Genomic DNA, 18,675 nt, shown 5'->3' with positions numbered 1-18,675 from the left:
TGTGTCTGTGTGTATGTATAGAGCCCCACTGTCATCGCATTAGGTGTTCGTACGCGTATATTTAATCAGCAGTTCCTCTTTATTTTTGGTCGATTTGAGTGGCGCGTGCGACATTTGTTGTTGCTGTTAAGTGGGAAAGTAATGACTCGCGGCCAGGAAGCGAAGAAAATTATGCGGAAAAGCTTACGAGGAAGTATTGAGGCAGTCCGCAAACATACACACACACCCCACACACACGCACACACACACACACACGCTGAAACCCCCCCACACACGCGAAGATGGATTGGCGTTTTGTTCGAAAATTTACTTTATTTTGAGCATTCCTTTTGCTTTCATTTTGGAAATGCGCATTACTTGGAGGTGGAGATGGAGGAGGAATACCATGCCATGTGTTGTGCGTGTGTGGAGGCATCGAATCGGAGGCGCAAAACAAACGCAACGCTTTACAAATACTAATACCCACCCACAAAAGGTTAATAAACACATGGGTGGCACACAGCCCAGGGTGGGTGTGGGGGAATGGGGAGCTAAGGAGCTGAGTTTGCGGATGGAAGAAGGTTTTTAATAAGCTAAAACATATGCGGAATACGAAATGTTTATTGTCCTGGAAGATGCCAACAGAGGAGGGCTAGGAGAGAGACAGAGAGAGAGAGGGAGAGAGAGATAGAGAGGGAAGGTAGCTGACATTTAGGGGTGGATTTTTGTAGGAGGAAAAAACAGGTGATGCTGTCGGCATTGGACCGCAGGGGGCAGTAGGTCGCCGAAAGCTCGTATACAGATAGGTCAATGGGTCACGCATAAAACAGGGATGATAATGTAGAAAAAGATACTTAGCAGAAATAGAAGATAGAAGTGATAGATGGGAGCAGAGAGAGAGAGAGAAGAAGGCTTTAAAAGCCGAAGGGAAAGTCATGTGCAGGACAGGACCGGACAGGACCGGACAGGACAGGGGAGCCCAGAATCTATTTTCCAAGAAGGAGAACAATTGAGTGTATCCCCTGGAGGACTCACATATTTCAGGAAACTCGGGGCAGCGCCTACTTGCGAACATTCGTGCTGCTGTGCTGCTTCCTGCGGCAGGTATGTATGAATCAATAATCGTGCACCATCCCCACCATTCCCATTTGCTGCGTTATTTTTTTTGCAACATAAAGAGAGGGGGACCCTCTCTCGCTCTCCAACAGAAGTACATCCTAGTGCCAAGTTGAAGACCAGAAAGGGTCGAAAAAAAGGCGTGGGGAGAGAAAGAGAGCGAACGCCAGAAAGTAGGCAACAACAAAACCGAAAGAAAGGGAATGGCATGCGGTGGGGTGGCGACAGAGGTGGGAGTAGCATGGGTTTATTTTTAGCTCTAGCCCAGAGATGGCTTAGAGGGGAGAGTGGGAGAGAGAGAGAGAGTGAGGATGCTTTGCCTAGGCCTAGCACAACAGGGTGGGACTTGGGGCTGAACAGTAGTTGGGAGAGCGAGTGGGAGTCATAATGGGGTAGCCACCCCCTGTCAGTCCCTGTCATACATATGTATATACCAAGCAGCTTATGGAGCGCTTTGACTGCTCTTGAGGGGGTTTGACACATTGACCATGAATTTGCTTTTACGGATTTACGGGGGCGAGAACATTTGTGTGCAGAAGAAGAAGCAAGCCACAAGGAGGAAGAGAGGAATAGAAGTCGTACTACGTGGTTAGGGGTGGGGTGGGAGCAACATTACAGGAACAACTTTTCCACGTGGGCAGACCCAACAAAAGTTGTAAATCCTGACAGTCGGTAATGCTTCTCTTTCATCAGTAATCATCATTCTCAACCTTCCCCGAAACACCTGTACAACTTTAAGACTTGTCAATAGCCGAACAAAAAAACAAATTCAATTAACCCATGAAAAAAAAAGGAAATCAACAAGGAAAGACAGAGACAGTACTCAAGAGAGAGAGAGAGAGAGTGAGTGAGAGGGCAGGCCAGGCCGCGCAGCAATTTCGGTGAATTGCTCCATTAATAACACTAGAATTAACCGAACAGAAAAGGTTACTAAAAGTCAAGGCCAACAACGAAATTCGACACATGCCACACAGGGCGGCGAAAAGGAAAAGGCGACAAAACGCACACACACACACACACACACAAAAGAAAGAGAGAGAGAGAGAGTGATAGAGAGGCGGATAGAGGAGAATGCGTGCGACAAGGACAACACAACACAACAGGCTGGGCACATTGACAAAGTGCTAATGCGTGTGAGGTTATGTGCGAAATTTATGGGCCTCTCTCCTGGTCTCCTTTTCTCTCCTTTACTGGCGTGGGGGGTGAAAGCAATCAATTCTGTGGCCCACAGAGCCCCCTTGCCCATGCCCTGCCCATAGGAAAACCAAACCTAATGGCTGTAGGGAAACATTATGGGCCCGAAAGGAAAACAAAAAAAGTTCATGAGAAATATTTCAAATATTTCTGTTTTTTGTTTTTGTTTTGTTTTTGTATTTTGTATTTTGTTTGGTGGCAACGCTTAATTAAATTCCCCAACAAACAGTAAGAGACGACGGCAAATAAACATCCAAAATTAATGGATATATTTTTGCCTCAAGGTTAAGGTCGTTTCAGCCCCTGAAAGTATTTTTTTATTTTTTTGTTGTTGTTTGTTTTGGGGCTTATAAAATTTTACAATGGGAGAGACCAAAACAGGATATGGGAGGGAGTTTATTTGGGATAATTGTGGCATTAGTAAATCATAGAAAATAGCAGATTAATAATACAAAAATAATTAATAATAAAAAGAATAATAATAATAGAAATTCAAAACAAATCAGCATTCACCTTCATCAGAAATAAGTTTTAGCATCGTAAAAGTTTTTGGTAGTCTCAAAGAATCCAAAAATCAGGCAGAGGCGGGCAAGTGTCGCCCTCTGCCGTCTGGCAGCCACACACTTTAAAAATTGCAGCAAATGCAACGCAAGTGCAAATGGAAAAGCTTTCCAAACAGGTTTTCCCCCAGTTGCATTAGAAAAAAGCGATTCCGAATGCAGTTTGCACTTTTCCTTTGTGTGGGTTGGTTGCAGCAGCAACTAAAAGCTGCAGATAACAAAAGCTTGCAAATAAGTGCAGCCAGTGCAATAGGCGAAAGCTCTAGCCAAAGGAACAGCAGAGAGGAGAGAGAGTGCATTGGGAGAGAGAGAGCGAGCGAGCGAGAGGAGGAGCTTTTCTGGGCAGCTACAAGTTGGCGCCTACAGTGTCGGAGGCGCAACAGTTGCATCCACAGGCACACACAGCTGTTTTCGGAGTGCAACAGAGGGTCCTTGCTCAAGGATCCGACATTGGACTGCCCTGCCCTTGATCGGAAGTAACCTTACATTCCCCCGCCCCCGCCCAGCCAAAAGCTTTTGCTCTCCAATGCGGAAGAGGAAACACACAATGCGAAGGACGTTGTACGAGTGTCGCGTGTGTCCTTGCCTAAGGCCGAGCTTTAAGTTGAATTGGTGTGGTGCGGGGTAAGCCGCAGCTTAATTGCCCGTTAATTGACTTTGAGTGGCATTAACCGGCAACCGCTGGTGACTTACAGTTAATTGGATCTCCTCTCCTGACACATCTCACACAACAAGCCCCCCTTCCCCATCCCAAATAGTAGTACATACCTGTACGGAAAAGAGAGAGAGGGAGAGAGGGAAAGAAAGAGATGTAGAGATTAATTATACTTTAAATGTGGGTCAGTTTGTTGGGGTGGAGGATTGGGTTGGGTTGGGTTGGGCTGCTCTGATTTGTAGACATTCTGTCGGGTCTCCTTTTGGGGTTTTGTGTCTGTTGATTTTGCAGCATTTCTTGCCATCTTTCTTTTGCCACCTACTCCCCTCTTTACTCGCTCCCTCTCTCTCTCTATCTCTCTCTATCTGCTTTTGCTTTTGCCTCTGTTTTGTTATTGCGCAAAGCGCACATGCCAACGACCTTGACCATCACAATTTATTTTCATTTTACTTTTTAGCCCGCCGCTCTCTCCCTCACTCTCTCTCCCTGTCTCTGTCTCTGCCTCGCTCTTGTATCAGTGTTTGTGTTTGTGTGTGTGTGGTGTGTGTGTGTGTGTGTGTGTGTGTGCAGCAAGTGACACACATTACGTAGGTTCCCCCATTTAGTCGCTTATACAAGACCTCGGGCAAGGTTAGCTTCTCTCCCTATCCGCCCCAACCCTCCCAGCCTATTTGTACCACCATTCTGTGTACTTTTATTATTATATTTTGTATTTTTTACATGTGTTTGTATCTGTATCTGTATCGTGTGTGTGTGTGTTTGTGTCTGTGTTGTGTGGCATATTTTAAATGCGATTTTCTATACGACAAAGTACTCGTTTAATAACTGCTTTAAGGGCGCCATTTAATGGCGAAATTCATGTAGTTTATACATATATAATAATATTTATATTATTTAATTGCTAACGGTTTCCAGTTCGCACAATATTTAATATTCGAATTGGCAACAGTTTGCAATAATTCTGTTTCGATTTGTATTCGTATTCGCATTCATTCGTGCACCTGTACACAGTCGGGATCTTCCGCACAGCCTTTCATCTCTCTTCCGCTCACATGGGATATACCGGGCCCCCAAGGTTCCACTATAAACGTAATGCGGAAATCGGCTAACCGATATATCTCGGGGGAATTCATTCAATTTGCTCAGGCTCGGGCTCGGGCATACAAATATAATTTCAATGTCGCCGAAAAGAATCAGAAGAACACGGAAATCTATATTTATATACATATGTTTATATGGATGTATGAGAGTACTCATATGGTGGGGTGAGGTCGCTACGTCAAAGCGGAATTGATGGTTGTTGTTTGATTGAGCGAGGAAACCAGGGGGTGGCAACTCTGGCAGCACAGTGGGCAATGTGCCAGCGGAACAAAAATTACCAAAGGCACGGAAGTGAGCCAAGGCCTAAGCAAAGAGAATTTCACAATAGAGTAAAAGCAAACGAAAAATAAATGACACATAGATCCTTATTTGGCAGAGCATCTCTGGCTCTGAGGAGTGTGGAGCTCTTCCATGGGAGAATCGGGTCTTTAGGGTCTGGTCTGCTCCCTCGATCTCATATCTCTGTAGCCACAGAAGCAGGCTCCAAACTCTCCAAACAAAAGGCAATGCAAGCGCCGAAAGTCAAAGGGCATAAAGAAACAATGAAAGTGAAAATTGGGCTACTTGGGGGCGCCCAAAACTAGGAAAAAAAAAGGCACACTAAAGATATAGAGGCGGCAGAAACAGGAGGCCAGGACAGAGCTTAGGAGAGAGAGTGAGAGAGAGAGAGAGAGAGAGTAGAAAAATCAATGTTGATTACAGCCAGTGTTGGTAATTGAAGCATAAATGGCAATTATAAGTTGACATTGAATTTTTCTTATCGCACACACCCACTCAGCAGAGAGAAAGGCATAGAATAGAGAGACAGAGAGAGCGAGAGAAAGAGTGGGGCAGGGGAGTAGGGGAGGAGAGTGGCACGTCTGCGTGTGTCTGTCCTTATCCTTGGCCTTGTGCGTGCCATTATACAATCCCTGGCATGGTGTTGTTCTTGTTGCTGTAACTGTCAACGCATGCACATTTCATTGCCATCTTGCAGTCCACACACAAGCCACACAACACCCACAGCCCACAGCCCAAAGCCCACAGCCCACAGCATAACCCTGACCATGAACAAGAACTTGTCAATTTCTGCAAAAGCAGCAACAGCAGCAGCAGCAGAAGGAGAGACAGCAGACACAACACAGCAGCCTGTCTGTCAGCCAAAGAGAGAGAGAGAGAGAGATAGATGTATGTAGATGGGTGAGGGGAGAGCGAGAGAGTGAGCTGTGAGTGGGAGAGCAGGCAACGTAATTTGATTATACTCAGTACTGCTGTAGGGCCAAAAGGTATCTTGGGTACCTCCAGAATTTACCACAATAGAGCGTTAGGTATTTCTATCTCGTACCTGTTTTTCTTTTCATTCAAAGAAATAATATTTAATAGAAGTAAATTCCCATGTAGAAATCCTCAGGGTACCTTCTAGTCTTATCCTACTTTTCTATCGCTTCTCTGTCTTCTATTTTACCCTCTCATTCGTTATCAGGGACCTTGAATGAAAGTTTATGGAGGCAAACAAAAGTGTCGGTGTGGACCAAGTTCCCTGCTTAATGATAAAATTGCACTAACATTTTCGATAAACTACAGATCACATCGATTATAATTTAATTATCGAAACGAACCCTTCAACAGCCAACAGTTAGGAGGCACTACGAAGGGGTAATGGACCCCATCTATGGGGTGAGCAAGAGGGAGAAATAATTGGCCAATTGATTAAATATGTTAACTGATGGGGAAAACACATGGGTAGCTGGCCAAACACATGGGATTCCAAATATCAGAATATGCAATCGGGCTGGAAGTACCTTGAGCCCTTTAAAAATAAACGAAAATTTCATGCTTATAGCTGAGCTACGGATAAGTGCATGTAATCAGATATTCAGACATAAACAAGTGGAATGTGTGCTTGAATAAATAAACCATACTCGTAGGAAATCAATACACAGTAATTACAATCCATAAACAAAAACAAAAACCCCTATAAATCTGTATTCCCCATCTGATTAGCAACTGCCCGGAAATCCAATTGCAATTCCAGTCCATAATCAACGATCGGATTGCCATTTCATACAATTAATAAACATTATGTGTGTATTGTCCACCAGCTGTGGGTCAATGACATGGACATGTGTCCGCCGGGTGGCGCTACCGATCCAATGTTGTTTATAAGAAATTTTTGTGTGAAACTTTTGCCTGACACACTAACCCATATAGAGAGATAGGCTGACAGAGAGAGGGATGGAGGGGGGTGAGGATAATTTTACTATTTTTCACTTGAATATTTATGAGAAATGTCAAGTGCTTTGGCCCTGACCTGACCTCCGATATGCACGCCAAACCCAAACCCTTCACAAACCCAACCCACACACACACACACAGAGAGTATAGAGTATAGAGCAGGCTACAAAGTAGAAAAGCCATCAAGAAATGTTTGCCCCAGTATTACCGATTGGGGGTAAAACAGTTTTTAGCCACCCCCTCTGCCTCTCCCTCTGTGCTCCTGCTGCCGCTTTCTCTAGTTCGGAAACGTGGAAGAAATTTTCATTGCCAGCCAGCGCACATTCACGTTCAATGTCAGGTTCATGCGCGTCGATTCGCCTTCAAATGCAAGGCAAAGGTTATGCAGCTGCAGCAACAGCAGCAGCAGCAGTATGAAGGGCACACTTGTGGGGAGGGGAGGGATATTAGGGAGCTCTGTGATGGTCAATGGGTGGGGCAGGCGGCGCACCGTTCAGCTGTTGTAAGGTCACTGTCAAGTGGCAATGGCATGCCGAAGGGCGCCACAACGCCATTGCAGGGGGGTTGAGGCGTGTGCGGACTGTTTTTGGAATTTCGTTTGGGTTAACAAGGTCCTGTCTGTCCTGTCTGTCCTGTCCGGATGACACTCATGAGTGCGCGCATGCACTCTCTATGGGGTAATCGATTGTGGTTAGAAGTTGAGGGTTAAATACTAAATGCAATACAGGGAAATAACTGAGTGCAGGGGACTGAATAAATTCTGAATAAATACCCAAAAGGCAGCGCTTGCGATAACGCTCCCCGAACCGCTAAAGATCCCAACCCCAAATGGGAGAGAACAACAGGAATAATCGTGTTATTGACCTAAGTCAAGGGCACTGCACTTGAGGCCCAGGGCCCGGGCCCCCATCTCATCCAATGGTGGCCCGAGCGAAGTTGTAGCGAGGGCCCATGCTATGCAGATGGGGAGTGGAGTACAGCCGCGCGATTCGAGTTCGAATCGTGAGTGGTGGGGGGGCACAGTTCCATGGGTGGGTTGCTGCTCAGCGTTGGGAAGGGGGTAGGGAGTAGGCCAGAATCTGTGGACGTTTCTGGGCGCGCACGAAAAACAACAAAAAGCAGATCACACACAAAAGGCGCAATCGAAAAAGGTATAAATAGCGGCCCCCCCATGTCCGAAGCGTGACGCCGCCGTCACCGTACCCCATTCTCTCTTCCTCTGCCCATCCTGCTTCTGCTCTTCCACCCACCTTCTCTCTCTCTCTGCGGCCCCGTTCCCGTTCCCTTTGCTGATATTGTATTTTTAAATTGTTGTTGCTGCTGCTCATGTCGTTGACAATATCAAGGTCTCGGTCTTGGGACGCTGCCGCTGCTGCCGACAGGCGGGCAGGCAGGCAGGCCCACTGCAGTCTCTCCTCATCCTCCATCTTCTTCTCCTTGTTGGCGCGGCGCGGCGCTCGCTCTCTGCGATGCGATCCACAAGAAGCCAACGACATTTGCTTGTAGGTCAATGGCACTTGCCTGCACAGGAGAGTAGCAAAGAGAGAGAGAGAGAGAGAGAGCGCAACCAGTTTTGTTTTTGCTGATCCTGCTAATAACCAGACACATCCTCTCTCCCACTCCCTTGGCTGTTGGCTACTGCTGCTGCTGCTGTGTTCTCTCTCTTTCTGTCTGCCCTACATTGGATCCTCGCTCTCGCTGACGTCTGCAGCTGAGACGAGGCTTTGATTTAAGGCTGTTGCTTCTGCGCTGTTGCTGCTGCTGCTGCCCATTCTCCTTGTTCTTGTTCTTCTCCAGCTTGAGTTGGATTTTTTCGCACTGTTTCGTTTCTGCGTCTACTCTTTGAACTGTTCTGCATGCTGCTGCTGCTCATGGTGCTGCTGCTGCTGCTGATGGTGTTGTTGTTTCCCAAAGTTCAAGGTCTTCGGATGCCTTGGTTCATCGTCGGCGTCGCAGCGCTGCTTTGCTGCTATTTTTTATACCCGTACTCAAAAAAATAGGGTATATTAGATTTGTAGTGAGTGTGCAACGCAGAGGGAAACGTTGACCCCATAAAGTATAATATTTGATAGCATCAATAGCCGAGTCATATAGCCAGTCGCTGTCTCCGTCTGTCCGCTGCCGTCTGTCCGTCTGCGTCCGTCCGTCTTGATGGCGCCTGGACTAGCTATAAGAGCTAGGAAACCAATTTGGTTTCCAACTCATGTGATATCACACTGCTACGGTATTCAAAATTCGCCCCGCCCCTCCGCCCACACAAAGGACGAAAATCGGGGCTTGAGATAAAACTAAAGGTGTGAAAATGCCCATATCACCAGATGCCGACTGAAAGATCGGATCATATTATAGCCAGATGAGAAATTCAGTTGCTTCCCCCCCCCCGCCAACAATAACACAACCATTCCTTCCGCCGCACCCTGCCGCGTTCAGTGACCCCCCAAGGGGAGGAGATGTAGAATCTAATTGGAACATGTAAAGTCTACATGTTAGATGTAAATTACATTATATGAGAGTAATATACGAGAATAAAAGTAAATTTTTTTTTTTAATTAAAAACATAAGCCAAAAGTATATACTGACTGAGTGGGTATAGAGAGCGCGCCCAGAAGCGACCACAGCCCCGTTTGTATTATTTTCTTACTGCTGTTGTTGTTGTTGTTTGGTGCTGGAAGCTCTTCTTCTTCTTGTTGTCTGCACAGATTTCGTTCCAATTTGTTTTTTTTAATCTCATTTTTGCATTCCCTTTCTCCATTCAGCCCCCCCACTTCAGCCCCTTTGTTTGCTAATACTCTCTCGCACTCCTTTGTCTCTTCCACCTTTCCCTCCCGTGAGCCCTTTCTGCTATTCTGCCTTTGTTGTTCTGCTCTGCTGGCCCGCTTAATTATTTAACTCTCGATTCGAGTTTTTATGCGAATATTGTATGCAATTCTTCTCCTCCTTTCTGTCTGCGTTCCTTTTTCTCCCTCGCTCCCTCTCCCGTACCCACTCTTCTTCCACTTTTGATTTTCTTTCTTTAGTCATTTTGCATTTTGCATTTTGTTCACTTTTGTGGTGCATTTAAATTGACTTTGAGCCTCTTTTCCCGCTTATTCAATGTAATTAAGACGTTTCCGGTTCATGACCTAAATGTGCAATGCAGGGCAACTCCAGTGGCTGCCAAGGGGATTGTCGAAAAGGGTGCTATATAGGACTGGTGTTGATATTCATATGTATGTACATATTTGCATAAACAGAAGAGAACAGTGGAGGATGTCGAGTCATTGGAGGTCTCTGCCCTGCCATGGTTATGACTCAAAAAGGGCACCAAAATGGCATTCGAATTGCACAATTTTATGAAATTTTGTAGAGAGTAAAGAGTAAAGAGAGTCTGACCCATTCATAGGATGGTCTTATACTGTTCCGATGTTTATAGGTAATCCGATTCAAAGCGAAAAATTATTTCTCATTAATTATTACACTAAATTTAAAAAAAAAAAAAAAAGCGATGACTAAGTGCAGCATTTTCTGCTTTTCCAACCCGCGACCTTCAATGTTGTGTCTGTGTAAGCCGAATCCCTTACCAAGAAGCACCGCTTTCGATCTGAGAAGTCTGCGTGACAATTCGGGGTTTCCGGGCCCAACTAGCACCCATCTAATTCATAGCAGAGATGATTCAGTGTGATGACAGCCATAGGAAATCCGAAGCTATTAACCAACTGACTCAACCAAACCGATGCTTGACCTTCCCCCGAGAAGCACGGCGCGTGTCAATGTATAAATAATAGGGGGAGAGAGAGAGAGTCAAACTTCAAGTGCAGGGCCAGATATCTGGTAATCTATATCTGTAATTGCCGTTAGTCGAATCATAATCATGGAAATGTGGGAGGGTGGTGGGGGTCTAGAGGGTTTTGGATTACAGCTGGGCCTCGGCACTGAGGTCTAGTCCCCGTTGCTCGACCTTCGGTAATTGAGAGCTTTTGGAAAATATGTATGACCGATCCGATCCGATTCTAACGGTTGGCAAGGGCAGTGCGTACCGCTTTGCTAGCGGCGACTCAAGTACGTCACACTCATTGCCCCTCACACCATCAGAGCACGCGGCTGGCTCATCATCATCATCAACATGTAACTGTAATCAAATTCGCTTTTTGCTAATTGTTTTCGCTCTCTCGCCTGCCTCTCCCACTCCCTCTCGCGCTCACGCGGCTGGCTGTCATTCAGGAAGTGTTCTAGATTTACGTTACGCCTGCACTTGACGCTGACGCTGCCGTTGCCGTTGCCGTTGCCCCTGTCTCTCTTTCGCTCTCTCACACACACACACGGCTACAACTGTAATTGCTGTTCTGTTCTCGCTTTCAGTGTGTCACATTTTGTGTGTTGCCTTTTATTGTGTGTTTGCTATTGCTATTGCTATTGCTATTGCTATTTCTCTTCCGCTTCTAATGCCAGAGACTCGGGAATGACCTTGCGCTTGGTTTCTGTTGTTGCTTTGTGCTTTTGGCTTGGCACGGTATGTGTATTTGTTGATACCCTATCCACAGAGACACAGAGAAGAGTCTATGCTAGTCGTACAATTATCTGGATTTTTTTTAGTTTGAAAGCAGTCATAGAAAAAGTAACTCATGGCGTGTCACTTGTTGTTGCATTAGGATTAGCAAATTAGATTACTTTTGGCTTTAAGTAATATCAGTAAATAATATCAGTAGATTTCTAGGATCCACAGATCTTTAAGTGTATTTGAACTTCGGTGGTGGTGGGGTGGCATTTGTATTTAATTTTCTATCATTTTGATTGCTGTTCGCTCTGTCTCTCCCACTTGCAATTCGCATTTTTATACAACTTGTACATTGTATAATATATTGTTTCTTTATTTTATTTGCACTTTGTTTTGGTTTTGCTGTTCTTTTCGTTTCAATTCGTTATGGCTTTTGCACTCAAACAGGTTCTGCCTGTGGCTATGTCTCTGTGGCTATGGCTGTGTGCTTTGTGTGGCATTTTATCCGCTAGATATATTTGTTAACTGTTTTTTTTTCTCGCCTTGCCTGTGCCCGGAACGAGTTGAGTAACTGCAATAAATGTCTATAACTTGGAATTGGCGTGACTTTGTGTCAATGTTTAACAGATTTCGAATTAGATTTAGATTGAAATCGCTTTGGGTTGCGGGTGAGCGGATCCAAGAAGGCAGGGCCTCTAAGCATAACTAAGTTAGTACAACGGTTATAAATCAATCGAGTGTTGGGTAATTACATAAAACATCATTTGGCATATTTTCAGGGCCATCCACTTGGTTGGAATTTCATTCGCAAAGGAAAGGTTGCGAAACATTATCAATTGCAAAAGATTTATCCGATATACTAGATATAAGATATATTTAAGATATATTCTGGGGATCCGATCTGTTGCATTTGTAATTGAATAAAATGAATATTCTATGCAGAATATCGAACTAATAAATATTTTAATATATCCAATAAAAAATATTACAAAAATATATGTACAGTAAACCATACATACATATACTTAATAATATTAAGTATACGTGAAATACCCTCTGCCAAAAATCTGTGTATGTATGTACATATCTGTATATGTATGTGGCTGTATCAGTATATTTCGAATGTCATTACAATCCGATTTCCCATTACATTTTAAACCTTTTTATTGATACCTTCTACTTAGTAGTATTATGTGACATAATAACCTGATACGATACCCCTCTCTCGTTCTCGGATATAGTACATATATTATAATACCTAATCAATATTCAATTCGAATATAAAACCTTTGCACATTGCGATTGCGGTGAAATGAGCAACAAGTACGTGTATTAATTGTTAGTTTTGCATAAGCACAAGGTCGTAGCACCCCACAGAGCACCCAACTAGTCCCCCCAATAATCCTCCATGCATACACACAAACAAACGAACATACATACATCGTGTACATGGTATATGTATGTATGTATGCATGCAACAGCAATCGTTGATCGGTGTTTATGGGCCACAATCAATTTACGGCATATACATACGAGTAGCTCAAATAAAAGCCCTAACAAATTACGCCTTTGCTTTGCTTTTAATTCTATTAAATAATATAAGTAAAGTACTCGCACTCGCACTTGCACTTGCACTCGAGTATAGTTGTGGGAATTGCCTTAGCCTTAGCCTCTCGCTGTGGATGTTATGCAAGAGATTTCACTGACAAGGTCGTCAGCTGGAAAGCCGGAAAAATCGAATCGCAAACACTGCCGCTGCCACTGCCACTGCCACAGCCGCTGCCAATGATTTCTATTGAATGTTGGCCCAGAACGCAATAAGCCAGATGCAGATGCATTGCTCCACATCGGCCTATAGGTCACTCGACCAGTCGACCGATTGCAGCACTCTGCTCCGCTGCGCTCCATTCTATAGCAATTGCCAATCATTTTCGTGCTTGCTAATCGCATTATGGGATGATTGGCTCCAGCGTTACGACTGGATTTTACAATGGAATTTCGGGTACATAATTCGCTGGAAAAGATTATGGGGGCTTTCACTTTTCAGGGGCGCTCACTGACCTATAGAACTGACATACAACCTATGAATAATAGGGCAGAGATCTTAACAGTTCTTTCAACGGTAATGTCCTCCTCCACAATCGCAGTCTTAGCCCATTCCCAGAATTCCCTCGATCTAAATTAAAAAATTAAATGGCTTTCAAAGATATGTGTGTATTTGTTGTATCTAAAAATATGACCCGCTAACAGGAGGAAGGAGACATTGTGCCCCAAGTTTTCTTCCTTAATTGACACCAAGTTCCAATTTCAATAGATGTCTGTTAGTATGCGTATATTGTGTTCTCCTTCTCTCTCTCTCTCTGCTTTCAGTGTCTGTCACCCGCTCAAAATGATAACAGAGAAATAAAAATACTTTTCATTCGGGGAATACATACACGAATGCGAATATATGTACATATATGACCCATACGCTGTTACGTTTATATGTGTGAGATGCGTGAGATTATTAAGGTCTCTCATCATCGTGCCACAGCCCCAATTTGGGTTCTGGCATTGACATTGAAAACGTTTTGAGTCCCGAAAAAAAACAAAAACAAAAACAAAAAACAGGTAGCTGATTGGGAATCTCTCTGTCCCCTTCCACGAATCTCCGCCACTTTCACAGTGAATGCTGATGGGTGGGGGAGGGGGAGCGGGTGGCGAAAAAGGCAAATAAATCTACGAGTACGAGAGTCTATCAGGGCGGCCTGGATGGCTGGATGGCCTTGACTTTTATTTGCTTGACTACTCGCAGACTCGTTTATTTATTGGCCAAGCAGCAGCAAAAAAAGGAGAATACAACGAGCATTCGCTCCATACATACAATATACATACATATGCATCTATCCGTGATATATATATATGGTATAACTGAGCCAATCTTGAGACACAAGCAAAACAAAACAAACCAGAAAAAAAAAAATTAAATAAAACCCCGAAAATGAAATCATTCGAAGTTCTCCAAAAACCAAAAAAAATCTTCGTCAACTGTCACTTTCATCAGCCGTTTGGGCGGGTGTGGGGATTCGTGGAACAGGTTCCCTCATGCTTTAGCTGGAAACATATGATTTAATCCAAACTAAAATGCCAGCCACTAAAACCAACACAACTTTGATTAATTAAGGCTTTGGGGGGAAGTTGGCAAAACAAAATTGAAAGTGGAATAAATTATGGAAATTATCAGAACAGAAAAACATAGAATTTTATAAATGTCCTAAAACGCAAGAAAAGTTTCTACAAAGAATCTACAACATAATTGAGGAAGTGGAAATACATAGAAAAGAATAATTATATATAATTTATATGCGAATGATCTCATAAAAAAAAAACATTTCTTTTATTGAATAAACAAAACGAATTACAAATTTATTTAAATAATAATTATGGAATCAGTTTCCATTATACCCATAAAAAATTTATAGTGCATTCGGTCTAGGCTTTGAAATAAATTCCATTAACTACTAGAGAACTTAAACAATAAGCACAAGAAAAAGGATATTAAGTAATTGATATTGAATACGTTTTAAACCGAAGAACAACAAAAAAGGGCTCATAAAAGCTAAATTAGAAAGGAAAACCCGTCAAAACATTTGACTGCGACCCTTTAATACCCAATACACCCAATACAAATACAAATAATATGTGTAAGAGAGTTCCGATTCATTTTTTAAATTTAAATAATTAATTCCCGAGCCAAGGGACATTCCCCACAACTTGTGTGGCAGACAAAACGGAAGCTCTCCCCAAAAGCAAAAACGAAATCAGCAATGCAAATGTGCATCCGAGAATCTGAGAAAGTTGCTCAACAAAAATCAACAATGATTTGGACAAACAATACGATTACTCGTATATATTTAATTTATGCGCCATTTCTTTATTCCATATAAAGCATATACATGTACGTAGAAGTAGAAGTAGTAGTTCCAATTTGGATACAATAACAACCGACATTCGAGGGTATCACGTCACAGAGAGAAACAGAGAGAGAGAGAGAGAGATAGCGAGAGCAGACAGAGCGGCAAAGTTTATTCCAGTTGAAGTTCAAGGTGAGAGAGAAGGAATAATCGTATACCGAAATTAACACAAATATATATGTATGTATGTACGAAATGTTTGTGGGGCTATATATAAAAACAAACATATGTACATACATACATATATACGTATATAGTACCTATAACATCATGCAACCTTGACAAAGCCAAAAAAAGTGTGCCGCGAATGGAGCGAGTAAGAGATAGAGAGGTGGAGAGTTGGAGAGGAAGATAATTAAATTTAAATAAAAATAATTCGACTTTTTAGGTGCAGCAGCATCAGCAGCCACTGATTCCAATGGAAACACGAGTACTACGCATATAATATAGTAAATAAATATTATATATGCTTGTACAAGGAATTCCCAAAGAGCTAAGCCATTTTATGAGGTAATCCAATGAGGAATTTGAAACTAATTCGAATGTATTTCGAGTGGCGGCTTGCAGTACGACTTTCATATCCGTTTAGCCAGATACATTCTTATGGAATGTATCTCCAAGCGGCAGACCCATTGACCCAATCCGTAATTGCACTTCGCATGCTGAAACGTGCTTGCAAAAGTAATTTAGTTTCATTTAGTGCTCTGATATTATAGAATAGAAAGTAAAATTACTCATATTTTAGTGTTGACCTTTCAGTGCAGAACGAACCGTTATGCACCCCCCTACTCACTCACAGACATATTAAATGTCTAACTGTATAAACAGCTCTATAAAGAAATGACTCACCCATATATCAGCACAAAATGCAATTCGATTTCCTACATGCCATACAGAGTGTCTGGCCCACAAATCCACAAATGGCTAAACAATACACCGCGCAGGTTCTCTAGCTCTACACTGTGCAACACGATCGGGAATTATCCATTTTGTCATTATCCATATGCAATTAATTCTGACTACAGCCGCATAATATTATAAGAAGCGCATGGCTCTAGCATTAATGGTGTTCGAGCGTCCAGGTGTTCAAAGAGCCGTGGTTTTGTTGTTCATTTTGGCCATAATAATTATCCAATATGCCCTAAGTTTGAAATAAAACCTGATATTGGTTGGCTAGTGTTTTCTCCACAGATATGTATGCATACTGTAGAACCTGTCAACCGACTTGGCCAACCACCATATGCGTGTATTGTACATACATATAGCACGATCGACAAGTGCCTTCAGGGTCAACAGGTTGCCAGAGCAACAGTTTGTTGGGAAGGGGTGTAGAGTGGGTGTATTTGGGGAGGGAAAGACTTACCTAGATCAGGAATCGAGCTAGACGGCTCCTCGCCATTGCTGTTGTTGCAATTGCTGCTGCTGTTGCTGCTGCTGGTCGAGCCGGGGGCATGCTTGACCTTCGGCGGTGGCGGAGGCGGCGGTGGACGCATGGCAGAGCTGCCCATATTCGATTGCTGCTGCTGCTGTTGGTGCTGTTGGTGCTGTTGGTGCTGCTGCTGCTGTTGGTGGTGGTGATGCTGCTGATTGATATTGCTGCTGCTGGAGACGACCGGCGTACGAAATATGTGCGATGTGGCGGAAGAAGAGCTGGCTGCCGCCGATGAGGAGATGGCAGAGGAGCTGCTGCTGCTGCTAGAACTGACGCTTGCCACCACATGTTGCTGCTGCTGCTGTTGCTGCTGCTGCTGGAAGTGGTTGGAGGCAATCACGTTCACGTGTCGCGTGCTGGTGCTGACCACAAACTTGCGTGCAGCCGCTGTGGGTGTGGATGCTGCCCCACTGGAGATGTATTGTGTCTGCTGTTGTTGCTGTTGGGGCGGTGGAGGCGGCGGGGGTGGCGGTGGAGGGGGTGGTGGCGGCGCCAATGGTGGCGTCTGTCGCTGCTGATATTGCTGCTGCTGCTGATCCATATAGCCACCCGTGGCTACTGTTGCCCCACCGCGTCTGTTGATGACTGGCGAGACGGATGCCGAGCGCGAGTGATGGTGGAGGGGTGGCGGCGACACGGACAGACGACGTGCACCACCAACCACCACAGTGGTTTCATCGTACAGCCGACCATCCCGAATGACCCGCACATGCTGCTGATTCTGTTGGTGGTGCAGCGGCGGGGGCGACTGCTGCTGATGCTGCTGCTGCTGACGTTGCTGCTGCTGCTGTTGCTGCTGTTGCTGCAGTGCTGGTTGCTGTTGGAACTGATGCAGGGAGGAGGGACTGTCCGAGTGGCGACGCGACAGATGCTGACTGGGCACCGCTCGTGTGATGATGATCTGCGGTGACCCCGACAGGGCCACGGCATTGGCCTCCGGTTGTGTCTGACGTGCGGCACTGGCACCGCCGCTCGCTGTCACCTGCTGCTGGGTGTAAATGTGCTTGATGGCACCCACCGTAGTGCTGGTGGCTCGCTGCTGGACGTACTCCACTCGCGGTGTGAGAATCACCTTCTGAGTGCCCCCAGCCGTGGTAAGGCCTGTCGGCTGGCGTGGCGGCACTGTCTGCACCTGGACGTGGGTGTATCTCTGTGGCATTGTTGCAGCGTTGCTGCTGCTGTTGCTGCTACTGCTGTTGCTGTTGCTGCTGCTGCTGCTGCTCGGCTCCCGTTCGATCTCCTCCAGGTGGAGCATCTCAAAGTCGATCGGTTCGGTTTTGATCAGTTTTGGGGTACCCGAAGTCGGTCCCGAAGCGCTTCCTCCTCCTGCTGCTGTTGCGGCGGCGGCAGCTGCTGCTGCTGCCGCCTGTGCCGCCTCCATGCACTTTAGTTTCTTCAACATGGGTGTATTATTTTTCAAAAAGGAAAATCGCACAAAAATTCCGATATATATGTATATCGTATATCGATTAATATAATGGTGTATGTTTTTTTCTTTGTTGTTGTATGGAAAGTTGATTTATATTTTTGTGGATTTGATCCTGAATCACTTTTTGCCTCAATGATGCTCTTCGTCTTAGCTTATCCTTTATCCTTATCCGTCTTCTGCTTCGTCTTCGTCGTCTTCTTCTTTAGTTTTAAAAATCAGTCTCTTCTTCTTTACGCTTTTGTGGTTGTTGTGGTTGTTGTTGTTGTATTCTGCTTTTGCTTTTGTTTTTGTTGGATTATCAAAAAAATTTGTTTGTTGTGTGTTTTTTTTGTTTGTCAGCCTTCAAAGTTGCGAAAAAGTTTTCCCTTTTTTGTTTTTTGTTTTGTTTTGTTTTTCTATTTTCTGTATTTATTTCTGTATTCTATTGTATCCTAGAATTGTTGTCCTTAGTCCTTACGTTATCCTTAGCGTTGTCCCTGGCTATATACCTGCCACACAGTGATCCTTACTGTATATATAATATATATATATATCTCTCTCTAAATATATATATATTTGTCTGTTTGTT

At 44.2% G+C, this 18,675-nt stretch overlaps 1 protein-coding gene across 1 annotated transcript in view; it reads right to left on the bottom strand.

Moving 5' to 3' along the window:
• The window catches only part of LOC111064900 (ecdysone-induced protein 75B, isoforms C/D), a 104,958-nt gene extending 86,537 nt beyond the window's left edge, over nucleotides 1-18,421 (bottom strand). The window contains exon 1 of the mRNA XM_022352742.2: nucleotides 16,610-18,421. Within this exon, the coding sequence (XP_022208434.2) occupies nucleotides 16,610-18,080 (1,471 nt within the window). The 5' untranslated portion in view covers nucleotides 18,081-18,421. The remainder of the gene's footprint in view (nucleotides 1-16,609) is intronic.
• Between the last annotated feature and the right edge of the window lie 254 nt (nucleotides 18,422-18,675).

The sequence above is a fragment of the Drosophila obscura genome, unplaced genomic scaffold (assembly GCF_018151105.1).
Source record: "Drosophila obscura isolate BZ-5 IFL unplaced genomic scaffold, ASM1815110v1 contig_208, whole genome shotgun sequence".
NCBI classification, from domain to species: domain Eukaryota; kingdom Metazoa; phylum Arthropoda; class Insecta; order Diptera; family Drosophilidae; genus Drosophila; species Drosophila obscura.
The sequence above is the reverse complement of the archived record's forward strand: the minus strand, read 5'-3'. Positions and strand labels throughout refer to the sequence as shown.